The sequence below is a fragment of the Lethenteron reissneri genome, chromosome 31 (assembly GCF_015708825.2).
Source record: "Lethenteron reissneri isolate LAM-NWPU_2019-01 chromosome 31, ASM1570882v1, whole genome shotgun sequence".
NCBI classification, from domain to species: Eukaryota; Metazoa; Chordata; class Hyperoartia; order Petromyzontiformes; family Petromyzontidae; genus Lethenteron; species Lethenteron reissneri.
In genome coordinates this window covers 6,175,908-6,193,026 of record NC_083809.1, presented here as the reverse complement: position 1 = coordinate 6,193,026, position 17,119 = coordinate 6,175,908, and the positions used below count along the sequence as shown (strand labels likewise).

The 17,119-nt window shown below is 43.9% G+C and overlaps 2 protein-coding genes across 5 annotated transcripts in view; one reads left to right on the top strand and one right to left on the bottom strand.

Annotated features, from left to right (window-relative positions):
• The window catches only part of LOC133349720 (arf-GAP with GTPase, ANK repeat and PH domain-containing protein 1-like), a 227,146-nt gene that overhangs the window by 62,303 nt on the left and 147,724 nt on the right, over window positions 1-17,119 (bottom strand). The gene's annotated exons all lie outside the window — the stretch shown is intronic.
• LOC133349716 (dehydrogenase/reductase SDR family member 9-like) lies at window positions 3,517-13,751 on the top strand. 4 transcript variants are annotated; one of them, XM_061563401.1, is made up of 6 exons: window positions 3,517-3,643; window positions 4,957-5,006; window positions 7,531-7,877; window positions 9,528-9,786; window positions 11,014-11,177; window positions 11,787-13,751. In XM_061563401.1, the coding sequence occupies exons 3-6, from the start codon at window positions 7,559-7,561 to the stop codon at window positions 12,002-12,004; spliced, it is 960 nt and encodes a 319-aa protein (XP_061419385.1). In that variant the 5' UTR covers window positions 3,517-3,643; window positions 4,957-5,006; window positions 7,531-7,558; the 3' UTR covers window positions 12,005-13,751. The 4 variants fall into 4 exon arrangements, with proteins under 4 accessions (XP_061419385.1, XP_061419382.1, XP_061419384.1 ...); XM_061563398.1 differs by having other exon boundaries at window positions 3,521-3,643; window positions 4,919-5,006; XM_061563400.1 differs by lacking the exon at window positions 3,517-3,643 and adding an exon at window positions 3,665-3,688 and having other exon boundaries at window positions 4,919-5,006.

Genomic DNA, 17,119 nt, shown 5'->3' with positions numbered 1-17,119 from the left:
TGATAACTCATTCCCTCCGACACAACTCATTCCCTCGGGAGCTCCCGTGACAACTGATTCCCTCCTACACAACTCATTCCCTCGGGGGCTCCCGTGATAACTCATTCCCTCCGACATAACTCATTCCCTCGGGAGCTCCCGTGACAACTCATTCCCTCCGACACAACTCATTCCCTCGGGGGCTCCCGTGACAACTGATTCCCTCCGACATAACTCATTCCCTCGGGAGCTCCCGTGATAACTCATTCCCTCCTACACAACTCATTCCCTCGGGGGCTCCCGTGATAACTCATTCCCTCCGACATAACTCATTCCCTCGGGAGCTCCCGTGACAACTCATTCCCTCCGACACAACTCATTCCCTCGGGGGCTCCCGTGATAACTCATTCCCTCCGACATAACTCATTTCCTCCCCTAACAACTCATTCCCTCCGACACAACTCATTCCCTCGGGGGCTCCCGTGATAATTCATTCCCTCCGACATAACTCATTCCCTCGGGGTTTCCCGTGGTAACTCATTCCCTCGTGCTTTGTCGTCGTTGTGAAGTTCTGATTGTTCATCACAATTCCCAGAGTCGTGACAATCGATCTGTATTATTGGGGGTGCGGGAGGGGGGAATGAATAATGTACAGACTACTAGTAGTGTACCACGTACAAGGGCGACGTTCGTATCGAGTCGTTCGTGTCAAATTAAACCACAAGTGGGTTTTGACTTGACTGAGATGACCGGCAGATGAACACCGTCTGTGCCACCCCAGGGCATAGATGTCAACCCATACGGTTTTACTCCGTGTTCTAGTACAGGGAGAATTGAGTGTTCAGATCCACACAGATGTTTTCATTCTGGCCAAAACAAATTGTCTTTGTTTGTGTTTCTCCCCTTGTGATGGGACGTTGTAGGATGCATCAGAAAGGGTTTTATTCGCCATGAAAGTTCGCACAGACAAGGAATTTACTTTGGCAGGAAGGTGCATACATTCAACATATAGGAATCTTACATCTTAAATAAGTGGTGGACAAGTCTAACTATACTAAAGGTACAAAGTCTAACTAATACCAAGGGGCTAAAGTATGTGAAAATTTTGAATAAAATAAAATATAAAAGAACTATAATATACAATATAAAAATACAAAAACAAATAGGGTACATCTTCTTGGTTCTTTCGGTAAAGTCACGTAGAAGAGAAATAATAAAATAAAATAAAATATTACATAATAACATACAATTGTGAGAAAAAATAAAACATAATAAAATACAATTGTGAGAATTGTATTGTATTATGTTTTATTTTTATTATCTTCTTATTTCCCTTCTACGTGACTTTACCGAAAGAACCAAGAAGATGAATCCCTTCAGTCACGAAAGCTTTAAATTGAAACAAATAGGGTAACATAGTGCCAATATGGCAAGGTGTCATTGTGCAGATAAAGTGTTAAAGTCAATGTGAGCCCCTGGCCTTGTTGAAGAGGCCAACAGCGGATGGGAAAAAATTGTTTTTGTGGCGTGAGGTTTTGGTCCTGATGGACCACAACCTTCTGCCGGAGGGGAGTAGCTGGAACAGAGAGTGACCAATAAGGTCTGAATTGTACTTGACTTTACCGAAAGAACCAAAGAGTATGGATCTATGCAGTCACGAAAACTCCAAATCGAAAAGGTCTGAATTGGTCTGTGATAAGGTAGGGCACTGATAAAGGGTTGGCAGGTAATGCAGATGCACCAGCTGTGCGCCATCCTCCTGTGCCAACTTGCTGCGTTTTATCAACCCGGCGCTTCGTTGTTGTGAGCGTCGCTCCTCTGCCCCCCCTCTTGTTACTGGAGGGCGACTGCCTCCAACTTCCCAGTAGAAGCAGCATCCTTCACGAGCCTCCTCCATTGCAATCCATCTGACACCGCTGGTGCCAGTCACTGAACTGCTCCCAGTCTGTGTATTCTCTATTTTATTCAATTACTTGGTAGCTATTTAGATGATTGAGACAGAAGATAGATCTATGAAATCTATTCTCGATAATGAAACACGTTTAAAGGTCAACCACGGCGACAAATACGATGCCCTTTGATTGCGTAGTTAGATCAGTTTGTTAAATCGTTGGTTAAAAAAAAAGCCCAACCACCTTAGGCCAAGAAGGGTGAGAGAGATGTGATACAGATGGGCGACATTGTACTTTCTCTTATTGACTTAAATTACGATGAATTACCTTCTTCTAACACTACCTCGTAAGTGAAGTAACTAGCTTGTAGTTGCTTTGTGATTGAAGCAAATAGGCAAAGTACCACTTCACCCGTCAGCATTACATGGTGGTTGGACATTTACAAACGATTTTACAAAGTGATCTAACTATGCAATCAAAGGGGCAACATTTGCTTGATATTTACATGTGTGTTATTATCGAGAATATCTTTGATCAAATATTTTCTCAATTATCTAAGTTATTCAAAATGTTGGCGAAAATTGAAGATATTGGCAAAGATAAAACAGCAACAAATATTCCATACACATGTACAGTATATACATTCATATATTTTTTTGTAAAAACAATACAACCAATGACCTTAGTTCTTTGCCCTCAGTAATCTATGAGATAAACTTGCTTTACCCTGCTGTTTATTAACTTTTGGGCCCCACGAGGTCACATTTAAGCCCTCGCAAGTTCAGACTGAACAATCTCGTGCCGTAACAATAGTTTCGTACCTTTTGAAATGAAATCGGTAGGATTTAGCTATCACTTGCACCTGCAGTATGTTGGAAAGCGTTATGTCATTTAGTTTTGTGATTACATTTTAAAGTATTTGTAGATGTTAACTACCTCGTCAGGTATACAGGATGTCGATACCAACCCTGACGCCTGCTGTATAAAGAAAGTATTTGGAGTTTGCGTGTCTCTCCGCGGTAGTGTGGATTTTTCTCCGGGTCCTCCGGTTTTCCCCTCCACATGTATAAATATGCGTTTAGATTATTGGGCTGTTATACATTTCGAAATGATGATAAGCCACTTCGTTGAGCAATGGTGTGGCCAAGTTGCTTCTAAAAAAAGAGATCAGTGGACCTTACCTGTTAAAAAATTTGTAACAATTATATTAGTGTGCACTTGTTGGGGTTAAAAATGTGTTTTTCTTTGTTATTCGCGTTCAGTTAATTGCTCGTAAAAGTATTAATGTTTTGTAAAAAAGAAAATCTAGTCACCAGCGCCTTGCTATGCAATGAATTGTGTTCAGTGTTATTGTGGTGCAGTGCAGAGTACAATATAACTAAGCATTCATATTGTCCTCGCCTTGTTTGCATAATGTAAGCACCCAGATTACAGGCGCAGAACCGCGCGTCCGTTGACGCCCTTGGTCAAATGTTGGGTCCAACAATTCCAAATTAATGCCACAAAGTTCAACTTTCATTTGGGGTGGTGGCGTTTAAACACGAGATTGAATTTTTGGCGCAGCGGCTTGTAAACCCCTGGGCGTTTCGTGACCGTGTGTGGCACGCCCATGCTAAGTTGAAGCGAGCAGTGGGATTGGAGAACCCGTACCCTGCCTGTGAAGTCACTGGTGCCATAGCAGCCTGCAACCTTTAACCTACTGAAGTATCCTCCCGATCCTCGCTCGCATCCATCCGCAGAGCTCGGCGATTCCGTGCCTCTGGCTCCTTCCAGTGAGTAGAGTTGCATTTTACAGAACGTTGTTTTCGTCTTGAAAGGTATTATATATTTTTTTACGTTGATAATTGTTGATGCGCAGTTTACGATACGGTCATTCGATTCACGATGTAATTCTGCGTGCGGTTTGTTCGTCGTACTTCTTAATTGTGTGTGTGTTTTTACCCTACCAGATTAAGATAAGCGTTTGGAAAACCGTCACATCTCACCCGCACCTCTGAGTAAACACAATTAACTACGTGCGAACGTTGCTCCAACGTTGCTCCAACGTTCGCATGGACGGTAGTTAAAACGGTGACCCAAACAGCCAAAATGTTGCACGTTTATTGGGCTTCTTCCCCCTGGTGGTCCAGGCTCGTAGTGTGTGGTGTTGTTATTCTGTGCATCGTGATTGCAGGCATGTATTCAGCAATTACCAGCGAAACGTCGTACTCAAAAAAATTGTAAATGTTGTGGTTTCACGCTTCAACACACCGGTGGGCTAAAACGGTGAACTATTTGTCTTTTGTCAACGTGACACTTTTTTGCTGATTGGTCGTGTCGGGTGGTGGAGGGTTACAACACATTTATAAATAACGCGATCTAACCCAAAGCGTTGATTATGAATGTATTCAGCACACGGAGGGATTTGGGCTTTGCTGCATGCCGTGATTTGCGTGAGATATTCCAAACGTGGTTTGTTGGCCCCACAGAGATGCGACATTTGAGGAATGCACAAGCCAATGTTGCTTCATGTGGCTCACAGCGCATCACGCAAATAAACTTCCCAAATAAACTTCAATATTAGGCCATTGTTGGAATTTTGTTGGGACCGTTGGCCTAACGTTGCCCAACAATTTTTACTGAATTATTCCCCCCGTATTTTTTGTTAACTAAAATATTAAACATTGATATGCAAGTTGCAGAACACGTGGAAGAGAATACTAGACGGCAGTTTTAAAGACGGATGTACAAATGTGCCATAAAGATGTACAATATAGCAAGTACAGTACAGTAATCGTTATTTTTGGCAGTATGAGAAGAATAGTTTTGCATTGTTATTGCGCTTATATATTTTTATTGCTGTTAAACACGACAGCAGCATTTCGAGAATTGGCACAATTACGCACATTCTGCATTTGCAAAATGTAATTATTTTTTACAAAATTATTAATTGCAATTCTTCTACTAATGTGTATTTCCATATGAAACATCATCTTATCGATTAAATTGAAGGTACGGTAATATTGACCCTGCACTGTTTCCATTTCTGTGCCGCGTACCTTTTGCAGGAACTTGAAGAAAAGGTTTACGGTGGCCTTGGTAGCAGAATCAAGGGCATCTTCATTGTACTTTGTACGGCTGGGCAACGTCTGCACTGTGAGTACAGGGCTACAGTAAAAACCTCTTCGCTAGGACCATAAAAAAAACCACCACAGCCCAAAATAAAATGATCACGTTGGTTTTTTGCAGCCACTTGTAATCCAAGTGTGCAGTTCCAGGTGAGGCTGCTTGTTGAGAATTTCTTCTCTAAAGCTTTCACCGCACAAGACTGCGGGCATCTACAACTCTTCAGAGGATGCGTGGCAAAATCTTGATGGTTTTAGGATGTGCTCAACACGTGGTCAAATCCGGCAGAGAACATATTTCACTTAATATTGTTGCTTTAAGTTGTCCTTTCCAGCTGCAAAGAGCAACAGCATATGGGCCGCACAATCCTTCTTACCAAGGCGAATCATTGGATTTAGCTGATTTGGTTGCATTTTTATGTTGTGGAGATATTCAAGGAAGTCGTGTACTGTATACGCAACTTCGCACAATTCTGTGAGTCATTTATAACTGCTTTGCCGTAACTTATTGCCAATTATGGACTCAGATTTAAGTCCTATCATCTCATAGAGTCCCTGGCACGTAATAATATGCTATACAGTGGCAGTGGAGGTCGCAAAATGCCGCTTTATCTATCTCCATATATATAAAAGGCAAAGAAAGTTGTGATTATGTGCGTCTGTTCAAAATGTTTAGCGTACTTCCCGACATGCAACAAACTTTAAATTTGCCATGTGGGTACTTTCCAGACTGTACACCATGCAAAAATTATAAAAATACACTTTTGTGTTTTTTTTGGGGGGGGGGGAGCTCAATAATGCATATATTTTTTTGCACAGCAAGTGAGCTGTGACGTCAAATCTGCCACGTGACCCGCGCATGTGGAAGCGTAACGCAATGCAGTGTAGTGGGTAGCGCGCTGTCTGTTTGAGTGGGGAGCGGTAGTGTAGTGGTTAGCGTGCCGCGCTACGAACCCAGCGACCCGAGTTCGATTCCCGCTCACGACCACGACCGGTGACGATTATTTGAACCGGTCCTGGGCCTCCCCTAGGTCGACTCAGCCTTAAACGAGTAACTGGTGTGGTGTGTGAACATCGCCACTGGGGAGACAAAGGCGGCCGGGTGTGGTGAATCCAAGTCCCAAGCGAAGCCGGGGTAGTAAAGCTAGTACTGTGCAGTATATATAAAATGGAAATTTGTGCATGCGTGTCTGTTCGAAATGTTTAGCATACTTTCCGACATACAACAAACTTGAAATTTGGCATGTGGGTAGTTTCCAGACTGTACACAATGCAAAAATGATAAAAATGTACTTTTGCATTTGGGAGGGAGGGGGGGAATGAACATGAAGTATGTGGCGTCAACCCGCATACAGGACAGGCGGGAATCGATATCTGGTGAGCGTTTGTGGCATCGATTAAACGGGAATAGGCCGATTCTAAAGAAATCTACAACCTTCGATTCCCTTGCGCGATTTAAAGAATCGAATCTTGGCTTGGCACGCAAGCATAAGGTTGTTTTCCACCGCGCGTTGGATTTTATTTTAATTAATGAGGTAATGATCAAAGTTTTCTTTTCATTTGTATATGTTATGTTTTAAATTATATTTTTCTCCTGGGCAACACCGGGTACTTCTCGCTAGTTACTAATAAACCCCAATGATCCGATCGAAATTAGGGATTTCGATTGGATCATTGGGGTGAATCGGGGCAATTTTTATGAGTGGATTCGCCATACACATTGAGAGTCCCGTCCCTGTGAATTTTTTGCATTGTTGGCTAAATAAATAAGTCCTTACCTGACATGTCTGGATGTTCCTTTCACATTAAGCAAGGATGTAAGAACTTAGAAAAAAAATAATGGCAGGGAATTCCAGAGTCTAGCGGTGCATAAGGGAAGCTCTGTAAAGTGAGTTGTTTTGACCTGCAGTGTGGAGGATCAATGCAGTGTGGATTAAGACGAAACAACCTGACCAAGAGCTACAACATTGTACATTGCAACGATATCAGCTGGACATTTTTTCGAATTGTCAACTGCTTTCTTTAGAATCAGGATGACAATGAATTTTGCCTCTTGACATTTCTTTGGCATTTGGCGAGAGACATGTACATCAGACATGACTAGAGAAATGTGCATCAGATATGGACCTGCTAACTTGGGATTTTAATAAAATCTAGTCACTGGCCGACGTTTTATTCTTTACCAATGTGCATGCGTCTGACCAGATTCCTAAAGATTGGTCTTATTTGGTTCTCCAAATATTTTCAGATTGTACCATGGATTGTTCGGCAAGACGTTCGACGTGATATGTCAACTTTTCGTTCCACGTGCTGAGGGCTTGTTCAGGAGCACTGCTGTTCCTGAAATGTTCTGTTCTGGAGAAGCTCCCAGCACGTGGAACTGAACGTCGAACGTTGTGCCGAACAACACGCACTGCATCCCGAAGATGCATTGGAGCCGTATAGAACAACCGCGAAAACCTACGCAGTCGTGTTTTTGTTTAATTTTGATTAGGGGAGGCATGTCAACTTTTCTGACACTCATTAACTAACACTAAATCCACCATTTGTTTCAGATTTTTGAAGACTGCAGCATTCTCAGTCATGTACATTCTCCTTCTCGCTCTGCTACCGATAGTGGCCGTGGTGGTGTACTTCCGCTCACGGGAGCGCAATGTCATCAGCAATACCACGGACAAGTATGTGTTCATCACGGGGTGCGACACGGGCTTTGGAGAGTTACTGGCCAAGCGCCTGGATGTGCGCGGGTTTCACGTGATCGCCGCATGCTTTACGGAAGAGGGGCAGAACGCCATCAAGGCGGAAACCTCTCAGCGACTAAAAACGGTCAGCCTGGACGTGACAAATAACGAGAGCGTGAAGCGAGCTGCCGAGGCCGTGCAAGAGATTGTCGGCGACAAGGGTGAGTCAAACCGATGTTGAAGCGAAACTTACAGCTGGGTGTGACAGATGAAGGATTTTACGCGTAGCTTTGTTACTGTGAAAGGGGTTTTCATATAGAGCTCTTTCGATGGTGTGAACTTTGTTATTAAGTGAAACAGGGAGTATACATCGTGTGTAAGTATGCGCGGATTCTGTGACGCTTTAAAAAAAACTTGCATTTGTCCACGGAAATTGTTTTGATAAGGATCAGAATCACCGATTTCCCCACGATTGACACAGCAAAAGCAGGCCATCATCCAGCAGTGGTTTTACAAGGACTGTAAATCATTCAGAAGGAAATGAAATATAGTTTACAGTCATATTGCTTTTAAATAAAACCACATCTCAAGATGCTGAACAGAGAGAGAGAGAGGCAGTCCGTTATATGTAGAGGAAGAAAAGCAGTCTCGTGCCCAGGTTTGAGTAGGGGCAGGGAATCGACATCACAGATGGCAGGGGAAGTCTGGTTGGCACAGCCCCAGTAAGCGCCGATGTCACTTGCGACGAACACGTCGAGGTGCATGTAGATGACGTGTTGACAATGTGTTTCAGTTGTGTCGTGAATCCAACTGAGTCGCAGACGTTAACTCGGGAGCAACTTTATTTATTCAACACAACAGCACCAACATAACACAACCTACGCTCGGGTCTCGAATGCCCATCTAGCCACGCTACGCCAGAACTAGACACGGTTCGCTATCCTGGTGCGGACCACAAGCTGCTGGGTCCCGGACCGCGTGGCTAGAGGCTTCTTCTCCCCGACGTGGATCTTCGAACACCAATACTTGAAGAACCCCGAGCTCCTTACGGAGCTCTCGTTATATGCTCCCAGGCTGGGGGCTGGCTCCGCCCATAGCCCCGCCCACCTTCCAGGCTCCTTGAGCTCCTTCTCGAATGTTCCCGAGAGCTCTCCGGGACCACGTGACCGCCCCTCGGCTCCCGTCCACCGGTGGCCCCCCTCCAGTATCATCCGGTCACGTGACAACAGGTCAGCCAGAGCGTCATGCTCCAGAGTAACCTTGGCTGGCTGACGCTTGCTCTCGCCCCCTCGCTGGGAGCCGGCACCGCACACTGCTCGCGGTGCCTTCGCGCTAACTAGCGCTCGCCCAACCACCGCTAGTGTCGGTACGCAGCCCACAACCCGGCTGCCCGCAATGACAACATCACCGGCCGTGACTTCGCAAGTCCACACAGTGACAAGAACAGTCACTAAAGTTGCACTGACATCCCTCAAAATGAACGAATCATCAGCACCCACCCCTGGCGCTGCTGATCACCAAGCCATATTGAAATGTCTTGCCGGCGTGTCTCGTTTTGGTTCAGGGTCTGCTAGGAAAATAGTGGAACACCACCCTGACTGTAAGGCAACGATTGCCGACTAGCGTTTCCAAACATGCGGCTCTATCGAAGGGGCATCACGTAGAACATGCCGTCTCGAAAACTGTCGATATATACACACTTATATATACACTTGGCTCTTTGGCTCTTGATCTGTTATAGGTTGGCCACCCCTGCTGGAAGGGATCCGGCACTGGCTTGGCTCGGATGTGCCAGTGGAAAAGGGATATGAGCGGCGGGCGCTGTTTTGCCCCTGCACGTTGTTTATCGTGATGAACTGCATCGTGTGCAGGACTCTGGGGCCTGGTGAACAACGCAGGTGTGTGCCTTCCCGTCGGCCCCGTGGACTGGCTGACGATAGAACATTTCCGCCCGTGCATGGAAGTGAACGCAATGGGCTTGGTGGCTGTGACGCTTGCTTGCCTACCCATGCTCAAGCGTGGCCGTGGCAGGGTTGTGAATATAGCCAGTGTGCTGGGCCGCCTGGCTATGGGCGGAGGAAGCTACAGCTTGTCCAAATTCTGCGTGGAGGCCTTCTCCGACATACTGCGGTGAGTTAGAAAAAGTATTGTTACAGGCAACTAGGGTTGTCGCAATATGGCGACACTAATGATTTCTCGCACGTTATGAGATCCACGTTGAACACATTTGACGAGACAATTAATCTTCTTGGTTCTTTCGGTAAAGTCACGTAGAAGGGAAATAATAAAATAATAAAAATAAAACAATAATATACGGAAAGACAGAGTCTGAATGACTGTCTTTCCGACAGACCTGTTCTTCACCTGAGGACGGCTGCTTGCGTTGTGGCCGAAACGTCGTGAGAATTATTTTATTATGTTTTATTATTTTATTATGTTTTATTTTTATTATTTGCCTTCTACGTGACTTTACCGAAATAACCAAGAAGATGAATCCCTGCAGTCACGAAAGCTTTAAATCGAGAGACAATGAGTATAAATGCAGAATAAGGTAATTTAGCAATGCTATTCGAGACTGTGCATTGTACTGAGGAAGACCAAATATTTGTTGACCGCACATATATAAAAAGATTCACTGATTGACTTACTTGACAATGTGGAGGGAGAGTGGAATTGAATTGCCCGCTCCTCGCAAAATGAAATCCACGGAATAAGAATTCACTCATTGCACGTAATATGAGTGTCATTGTTGAGAACATAATTAACAAAATAAGCAAGCAAGACGATATGTCTCCGTCACATATCTGTCTCTTCAGATAAAAAAAATTACAGTTCTTACACAACCCATTAGCCGCACAGCCTTCTGGGAGTGCATAATTTTCGCAGTATTGTATCAAGCGCCTTGGAATGAGGCACTATATAAATTTAAACAAGATAAGACAACCAAACTCAACATATAGTGCCTCATTAAGTCAGACTGGCTTGAATCAATTCTGGTGAGCTACTGATCTTTGCAAGGCAGGGAGCCTCACTTTACAATATGGGTCATAATTCTATGCAAAATTATACAATACATATCATTCCATAGGTTCACATCGATTATACTAAGACAATTACTACATTTAAAAAAAATGCTGACTAAATTATCACCTTTTGCAAGTCGTTCATTTCAATTAATTGGCTTCCTATTATTTTGCTACATCCCGTCGAACTACAGCTGGACAAAAATTGCAATACTCAATTCACTACCAGCTTAGGAAATATGAATCGTGAGTGAAATTATGTCTGCGTGCGTTTTAAAATACATGTTCGTACGTTGTATGTATATTATCATGAATTATGTTCTGCACAATGCAGGAGAGATGTCCAAGTGTTCGGTATTAAGGTCGTCATTATCGAGCCAGGCTTCTTCAAAACAAACCTCACCGATGACAAGAAATTTACAAAGTGCTTGCGTGACATTTGGGCAACACTTCCCAAAGACACCAGGCACCAGTATGGGGAGGACTTCATTGATAAAGGTAAATGGTTTATGTTTTCAACGTTGCTCCTGCTGCCACTGTTTTTCGTCCACTGCACGTTGTGTCTGCCGAGCACACATTTTCACCTGTACTCCTGTAGCTGATAGCTGTCCAGTGTAATCCGTGTCGTTCGGCGTGATGCCTGACGTTTCAGTCTACACGCTGGGAGCTTCTTCAGGAACGGTTCAGTTCCCGAGAAGAATCTCCCGGCACTTGGAAGGAACATTTTGGTTCCTGTAGTAGCGATGTTTTAGGAAAGTTATAAATGAGATTTTACAATAATATGGTTGTGTTTTTGTTCATTGCTAGATAAATCCCCCCCCCCCCTAAAATCTAAATGTCCTATTTAGGCCCTCCAAATCTGGTGGACACAACTTCAAAATGTCCTTGTTTTTCATGTTCCCAAATTTTTGTGGTACAATAGAAGTACATTTCTTAGTTTTTAACGAAGGTCAGTGAAAGTTTAAATCTGAATGTTTAGTAGGGTTTTGAATCCGAATATGATATCTTGTTTTGACCAAATTTTTTTTTTTACCTTTTTGTACATTTCGTAATTGTCCATGTTGTTCCAATGCAATACATACCAGTATTTCTGTGCATTTCTCTCAGTGACGGAGGCCAACACGAAGAACTTAGGAAAGCTTGTGGACGCAGACATTTCCAAAGTTCCCATCGCCGTGGAGCGTGCACTCACATCGGCGCGCCCCTTCACCCGCTACTCCGTCGGATGGGATGCCACCCTCTTCTGGTTGCCATTATCGTATGCACCCACATTCGTGATTGATTACCTTCTCACACGAGAATACATAAAACCTGCCAACGTTTAGACTAACTTAGGCCAAGGATCGATGTATTCCTAATTCCAATACCGTTGACTAATTGTTTTTTTCTTTTTAATAATTGTAACTTTTCCTAAATATATCCCAATTGTGCTTTCGGCTACCATGGCATTCAATGAAGTATCCATTTGGAACTCTACCAGGGCAACTCGGCCAGCCGTGTTAGAGAATGGACCACAGAAGCGAATATTACAGAGCTGCCTCTGCTTTCCTTTTAAAGTGACCTCTTGGTCCACACATGGTAGAGGGGAGCACTTTCCCACCCGCTCTGCATAAGAGAGTAACGTGCGTGGCATGACAGTAAAACTGATAATTTCATTCTGAGTGCTGCAATTCAGTCAAATTTAAGTGTAGAAACAAATTTGTTGTGATGTATTTTTGTGCAGCCCTTTGGTGACTGGGCTGAGATCATAAACTCCACACCCCTGAAAACCTGGAGACCAAAATATAACAAGATAATTGCTTTTTTACCCTTCTATCTGGCAACAAAACTGACACCTTTTTTACAAGGAGTTATGTTTGCATAGACCACAATACCTGCAGTCATAATGCAAACAAAAAACATAACTCTGATAATGTATGCACTGTCCTTGAAGTTGATTGGTCCACACCCGAGACCGCTTTCCTTAGAGTCTAGTCTCACATGGTGTTGGACCAGATGACGCCAAAAGGTGAAAATATACTTTTAAATAATTCAAAAACAAATTCGTGGTGATGGGTTTATTTACTCCATGACATTTCCTTGATTTGTTGACACGGGGACAAAAGTAATCCCGTAGCATATTGGCCATTCTTTAATTACCAACACAGGTATGGTTGAACGATGAAAGCCTCCTCCACGATGCCCAGAGGTTGTCTAACTTTCCTTCACCACGCCAGTCAGTGCAAGTTAGGGCTGTCCAGGGAGGGGAGCACAAATGGGGCATTCTGGCCAGGGCCTCGAACAAAAGAGAGGACCCGACAATGGGACTTTACATTCTAGATTTGAAGCTTTCGTAACTGCAAGAATTCATACTCTTATGTTTTTTCGGTAAAGTCACGTAGGTAAAAAAAAATAGAAATAATAATAGAAATAAAATAATAAATCATGACGTTTCGGAGGCAACACAAGTCTCCGTCATCAGGTGGGACCGTCACAGCTAGATTTACTGTTCTCAAGTGAGACAGTACATCTAGCTGTGACGGTCCCACCTGATGTATCTATTATTATTATTTAACCTACGTTACTTTACCGAAAAAACCTAAGAGTATGGGCCTTTCCAGTTGAATAACGGGGCCCTATGTGGAAATTCTTCCCTGGGGCCTCCAGGAATTTTGTAATGGGGATGCCCAGGATCAATTTAGCCCTACGCTTGCCACGGATGTTAACTGTGGCCAGGAATGAAATCAAACTCTTGAGTTGCCAGATTTCTGAGCGCCGTGCGCTATAACCGCAGCAGCAGCAGCGCCGCTCCACCCCCGTACAGATACGTTGTATAAAGCTGTTGATGGTCATTTGTCACCTGGAAATTCTTTATTTGTTACGGTTTTTTAAGGGCTTAATTTTTGTTTAAAAGTCTAAATGTGAAATAGGAATTTCAGCCACCATGTTGACATTTTTAAACAAACAATTTCAGTTTTTGCCATGTAAGCAAAATATCACTTCACACTACTTTGTATGCCACTGCAAACATATGCATATATACATTGAAATATTCTTATATTACTCCAAATAAAGTTTGAAATGAAGTTTCCGCTCCAAGTTGTTGACCTGTTTTGTTCAAGAGTGACTTTCCGCACCGTTTTCTCTGCATTATAAGATGGTAAGTGATATGCAGTGTTAAAGTTATACAAATTTGGCCAAGTGCATAATGCATACCTAACGGATTATAAGACACTCCCAAATATTGCTTTAAAACCAGGCGAAAAAGTGAGTCTTGATTTTAAATTTTTCGTAAAAGAATGTAGTCGTGCTTTATTTTTTTTACGTTTTTGACCGGTTCCCAATTAATTTAGAAACATGCGTTTTAGAAAATTTAGATTATTTTGCTAATATAAATGTCCACATGATAAGTCACCTTGTTGAGCTATCATTTGTGGCCATGTCACTTTTGAAAAAACAAGTTAATACCTCAGTGGGTTTTGTCTGGTAGGATTGGGTTGGTTTCGTTGTACTCTTAGGTTTTTTTGGTAAAGTCACGTAGGAAATAAATAAAAAAATAATAAACAGTGCTGTGACAGTTCCGCCTGAAGATGGAAGCTTGTGTTGCCTCCAAACCGTCGTGATTTATTATTTTATTTATATTATTTCTTATATTTTTATCATTATTTATCTTTTATTATTATTATTTTTTACCTACGTGACTTTACCGAAAGAACTAAGATTATGAATCCTTGCAGTCACGAAAGCTTCAAATCTAGAATTGGTTTAGTTGTATTTGTATGTATTTGGTTAATTTTTTGGCCTTTCTTGTACTTTGTACTGCTAGCATGTGTTTGTATTGTAACGTTCTTACCTGCCTCGACTGAACATCTGTGAAAAAGAGCTTTTAGCTCGTCGGTTCCTCCAATATTAATTACATATTCTGATATGACATGTAAACTATATACTAATAGTTGCTGTTTGTACAGCAACCCATCTGTGAAGGACAAGATTCCTGACATGCAATATCCCGGCGTCTACAAACTAAGCTGTATCTGCGGCAGCAGTTACATTGGGGAAACCAAACGACATGTCTCGGACCGTGTTCGTGAACATAAGGCAGATCTGAAAAACGGCAGGACCAATGCTTCTGTCGTGGCTGATCATAACTTTAATGCAGCTGGCTCACGTGAAATTTAATTCTCTAAGACGATGGTGCTTTGCAAGCCGACTGGTTATCAACAAAGATTCGTTCACGAAGCCATCCACATATATAGAGACACAGACACAATTTCAACCGAGACGCCGGTTTTAAACTCAGCAATCATTGGAAAGATGTCATCAACCACTTTGGGTCAGGACTTGAATTGTGTTTGTCAACCTCTACCGTCAGCAGTGTGGATGTGTGTAGCGAGGTGCAATGCCCCCCATATCTATACCCCCCTCCCCCCTATCTCTACCCCCTCCCCCCTATCTCTACCCCCCCCCCTCTCCCCCCTGTCTCTACCCCCATGGTCTGCTACTGGCTGTCCCGCCCATGCTGTTTGCGCTGCACAAGCTCACCTCCGCCCAGAGGTCGCAATCGGGTACCCGATACTCGTACCCTACCCGATACCCGGCTACCTGTACCCCGCCAGGGGAAGGGGAAGGCCGTGAGCCACTGGTGAGTCACCGTTCGTCACTCATTTCCCAACGTCTTGTCTCTTCTCACAATTCAAGTTCCTAGAATCAACCCACCCGCGCCTGCAACATGGCTTCATCCCAGAGGTCGCAATCGGAGACCCGTACCCTACCCGATACCCGGCCGGGTACGGGTAGCCGGGTATCGGGTAGGGTACTGGGTACCCGATTGCGACCCTGGTGCGGCCGGGTACGGGTACGGGTAAGGAATCAAAACCCGTTTGCGACCTCTGCCTCCGCCCAACTCCCCCTTTGTGCAGAGGCCGTAGCTAGGGGGGGGCAGGGGGGTACATGTGTCCCCAGGAGCCAAGGTAAAGGGGCGCCAAAATGAGGCTTACAACGTTACATTATAACTTACTAGCGGTAAGTACCCGGCGTTGCTCGGGTGAAAAAGGCAGACACATGGACTTACACACAGACAATGACCCACACACATAGAAACACATCAACTTAGACGCACACACACATATGGTTAAACCCAGGATGGAACGTTAGCAGGCCAGCCTAAATGTTTGTAACCGGCGAAGATGTTCCATTAGGGGGATGCACGTTTCGCAAGCGTATAGAAGGGAGGGAATTACCGTGGCCGAGAAGACCTCGAGCTTCATGCGGAGCGAGAGACCAGGTAGCTTCCACACAGTGTAACGCAGCCGATGAAAAGATAATGGCGCTCAACTGATTTGGAGTGATACCTCTGCTGTTAAACCGGAGCCGGTCATGAGCACACTGGCCAGGTATGGGAATCTCGGCAATCTCTCCACAACTGCCGCATCACGAATTGTAAGCTGTGGGGGTGGATTGTTCGATGGTACAAAATACCCACGCAGGTGCTTAGTTTCGGTGGGGCTGATGGTTAAACCCCACCTCTTAGTGGCAAGCTCCAGGTTCAGCGCAGTGAGCAGCAATCACCAGAGCATCGGCATACATAACATGGTTGAGCAATAGGGAGGCATCCGTTGACCGCACCCGGGCATCGATCAGCCTCCCATTGTATCTGCACCATATAATAATTCCTCGGGTACAGCTACTGAAGGCTTCACGAACTACGTGGTCAAAAGATATGTTAAATAATATGGAGCCAGAGGACATCCCTGTTACATCCCAAGGTGTAGAGAGAATGGCTCTGACTGACGGCCATGTAGTTTGACGCGGGGCCGCTCACCATCATGAAGGTCCTTAAGGATCGTGAGCAAAGTTTGAGGGACTCCGAAAGCACGAAGAACAATTTGATTCAAGGGTCAAATAAATATCGTATGTAATGAACACTATAAGCAGACTACGCAAACTTTACACAGCTGTTACTCCACGTAAATTAGTTTTTTACCCGTCCTATCAGCAGCATGGGCTATGGGGTGCATTATTTAAGCAGCATCGATTCAAGACAAGCAAAACTCTGCACTTATTGGATGTGTAAAAAAAAAGTTTTTAGTGAACGGACAGATATGTGAAAAATGCAGATATAATAGTTCAGAGTCAAGGACTAGTCTTTCCAGCATACAGTTGTCTATACAATTATCATTTCTATATCATCTACATGTAACCGCATCTCAAGGCGCTGCAACACGTTCCTTCGGAGTGGGCAGGTAGGAACTTGGTTGGACAGCGCATTCGTGCACGACAGACAGACAAATAATCCCTGGTGGGCAGTGTGGAACCTGTTGTTCCTACCTGTAAAAAAAACAGTGCATATTTAGACTCCTATTTCAATAAAACTAAAATTTTAACATGAAAAGGGCTACAGATATCTAATCTAGATTTGAAGTTTTCGTGAATTTACCGAAAGAACCAAAGAGTATGGACTA

Excerpts from the sequence above, each read along its gene's own strand:
- LOC133349716 (XM_061563401.1), top strand. The coding sequence starts at position 7,559 with ATGTACATTCTCCTTCTCGCTCTGCTACCGATAGTGGCCGTGGTGGTG. Across the intron at positions 7,878-9,527 it reads AGAGATTGTCGGCGACAAGG|GACTCTGGGGCCTGGTGAAC; the intron begins GTGAGTCAAACC and ends CATCGTGTGCAG. Across the intron at positions 11,178-11,786 it reads GGAGGACTTCATTGATAAAG|TGACGGAGGCCAACACGAAG; the intron begins GTAAATGGTTTA and ends CATTTCTCTCAG.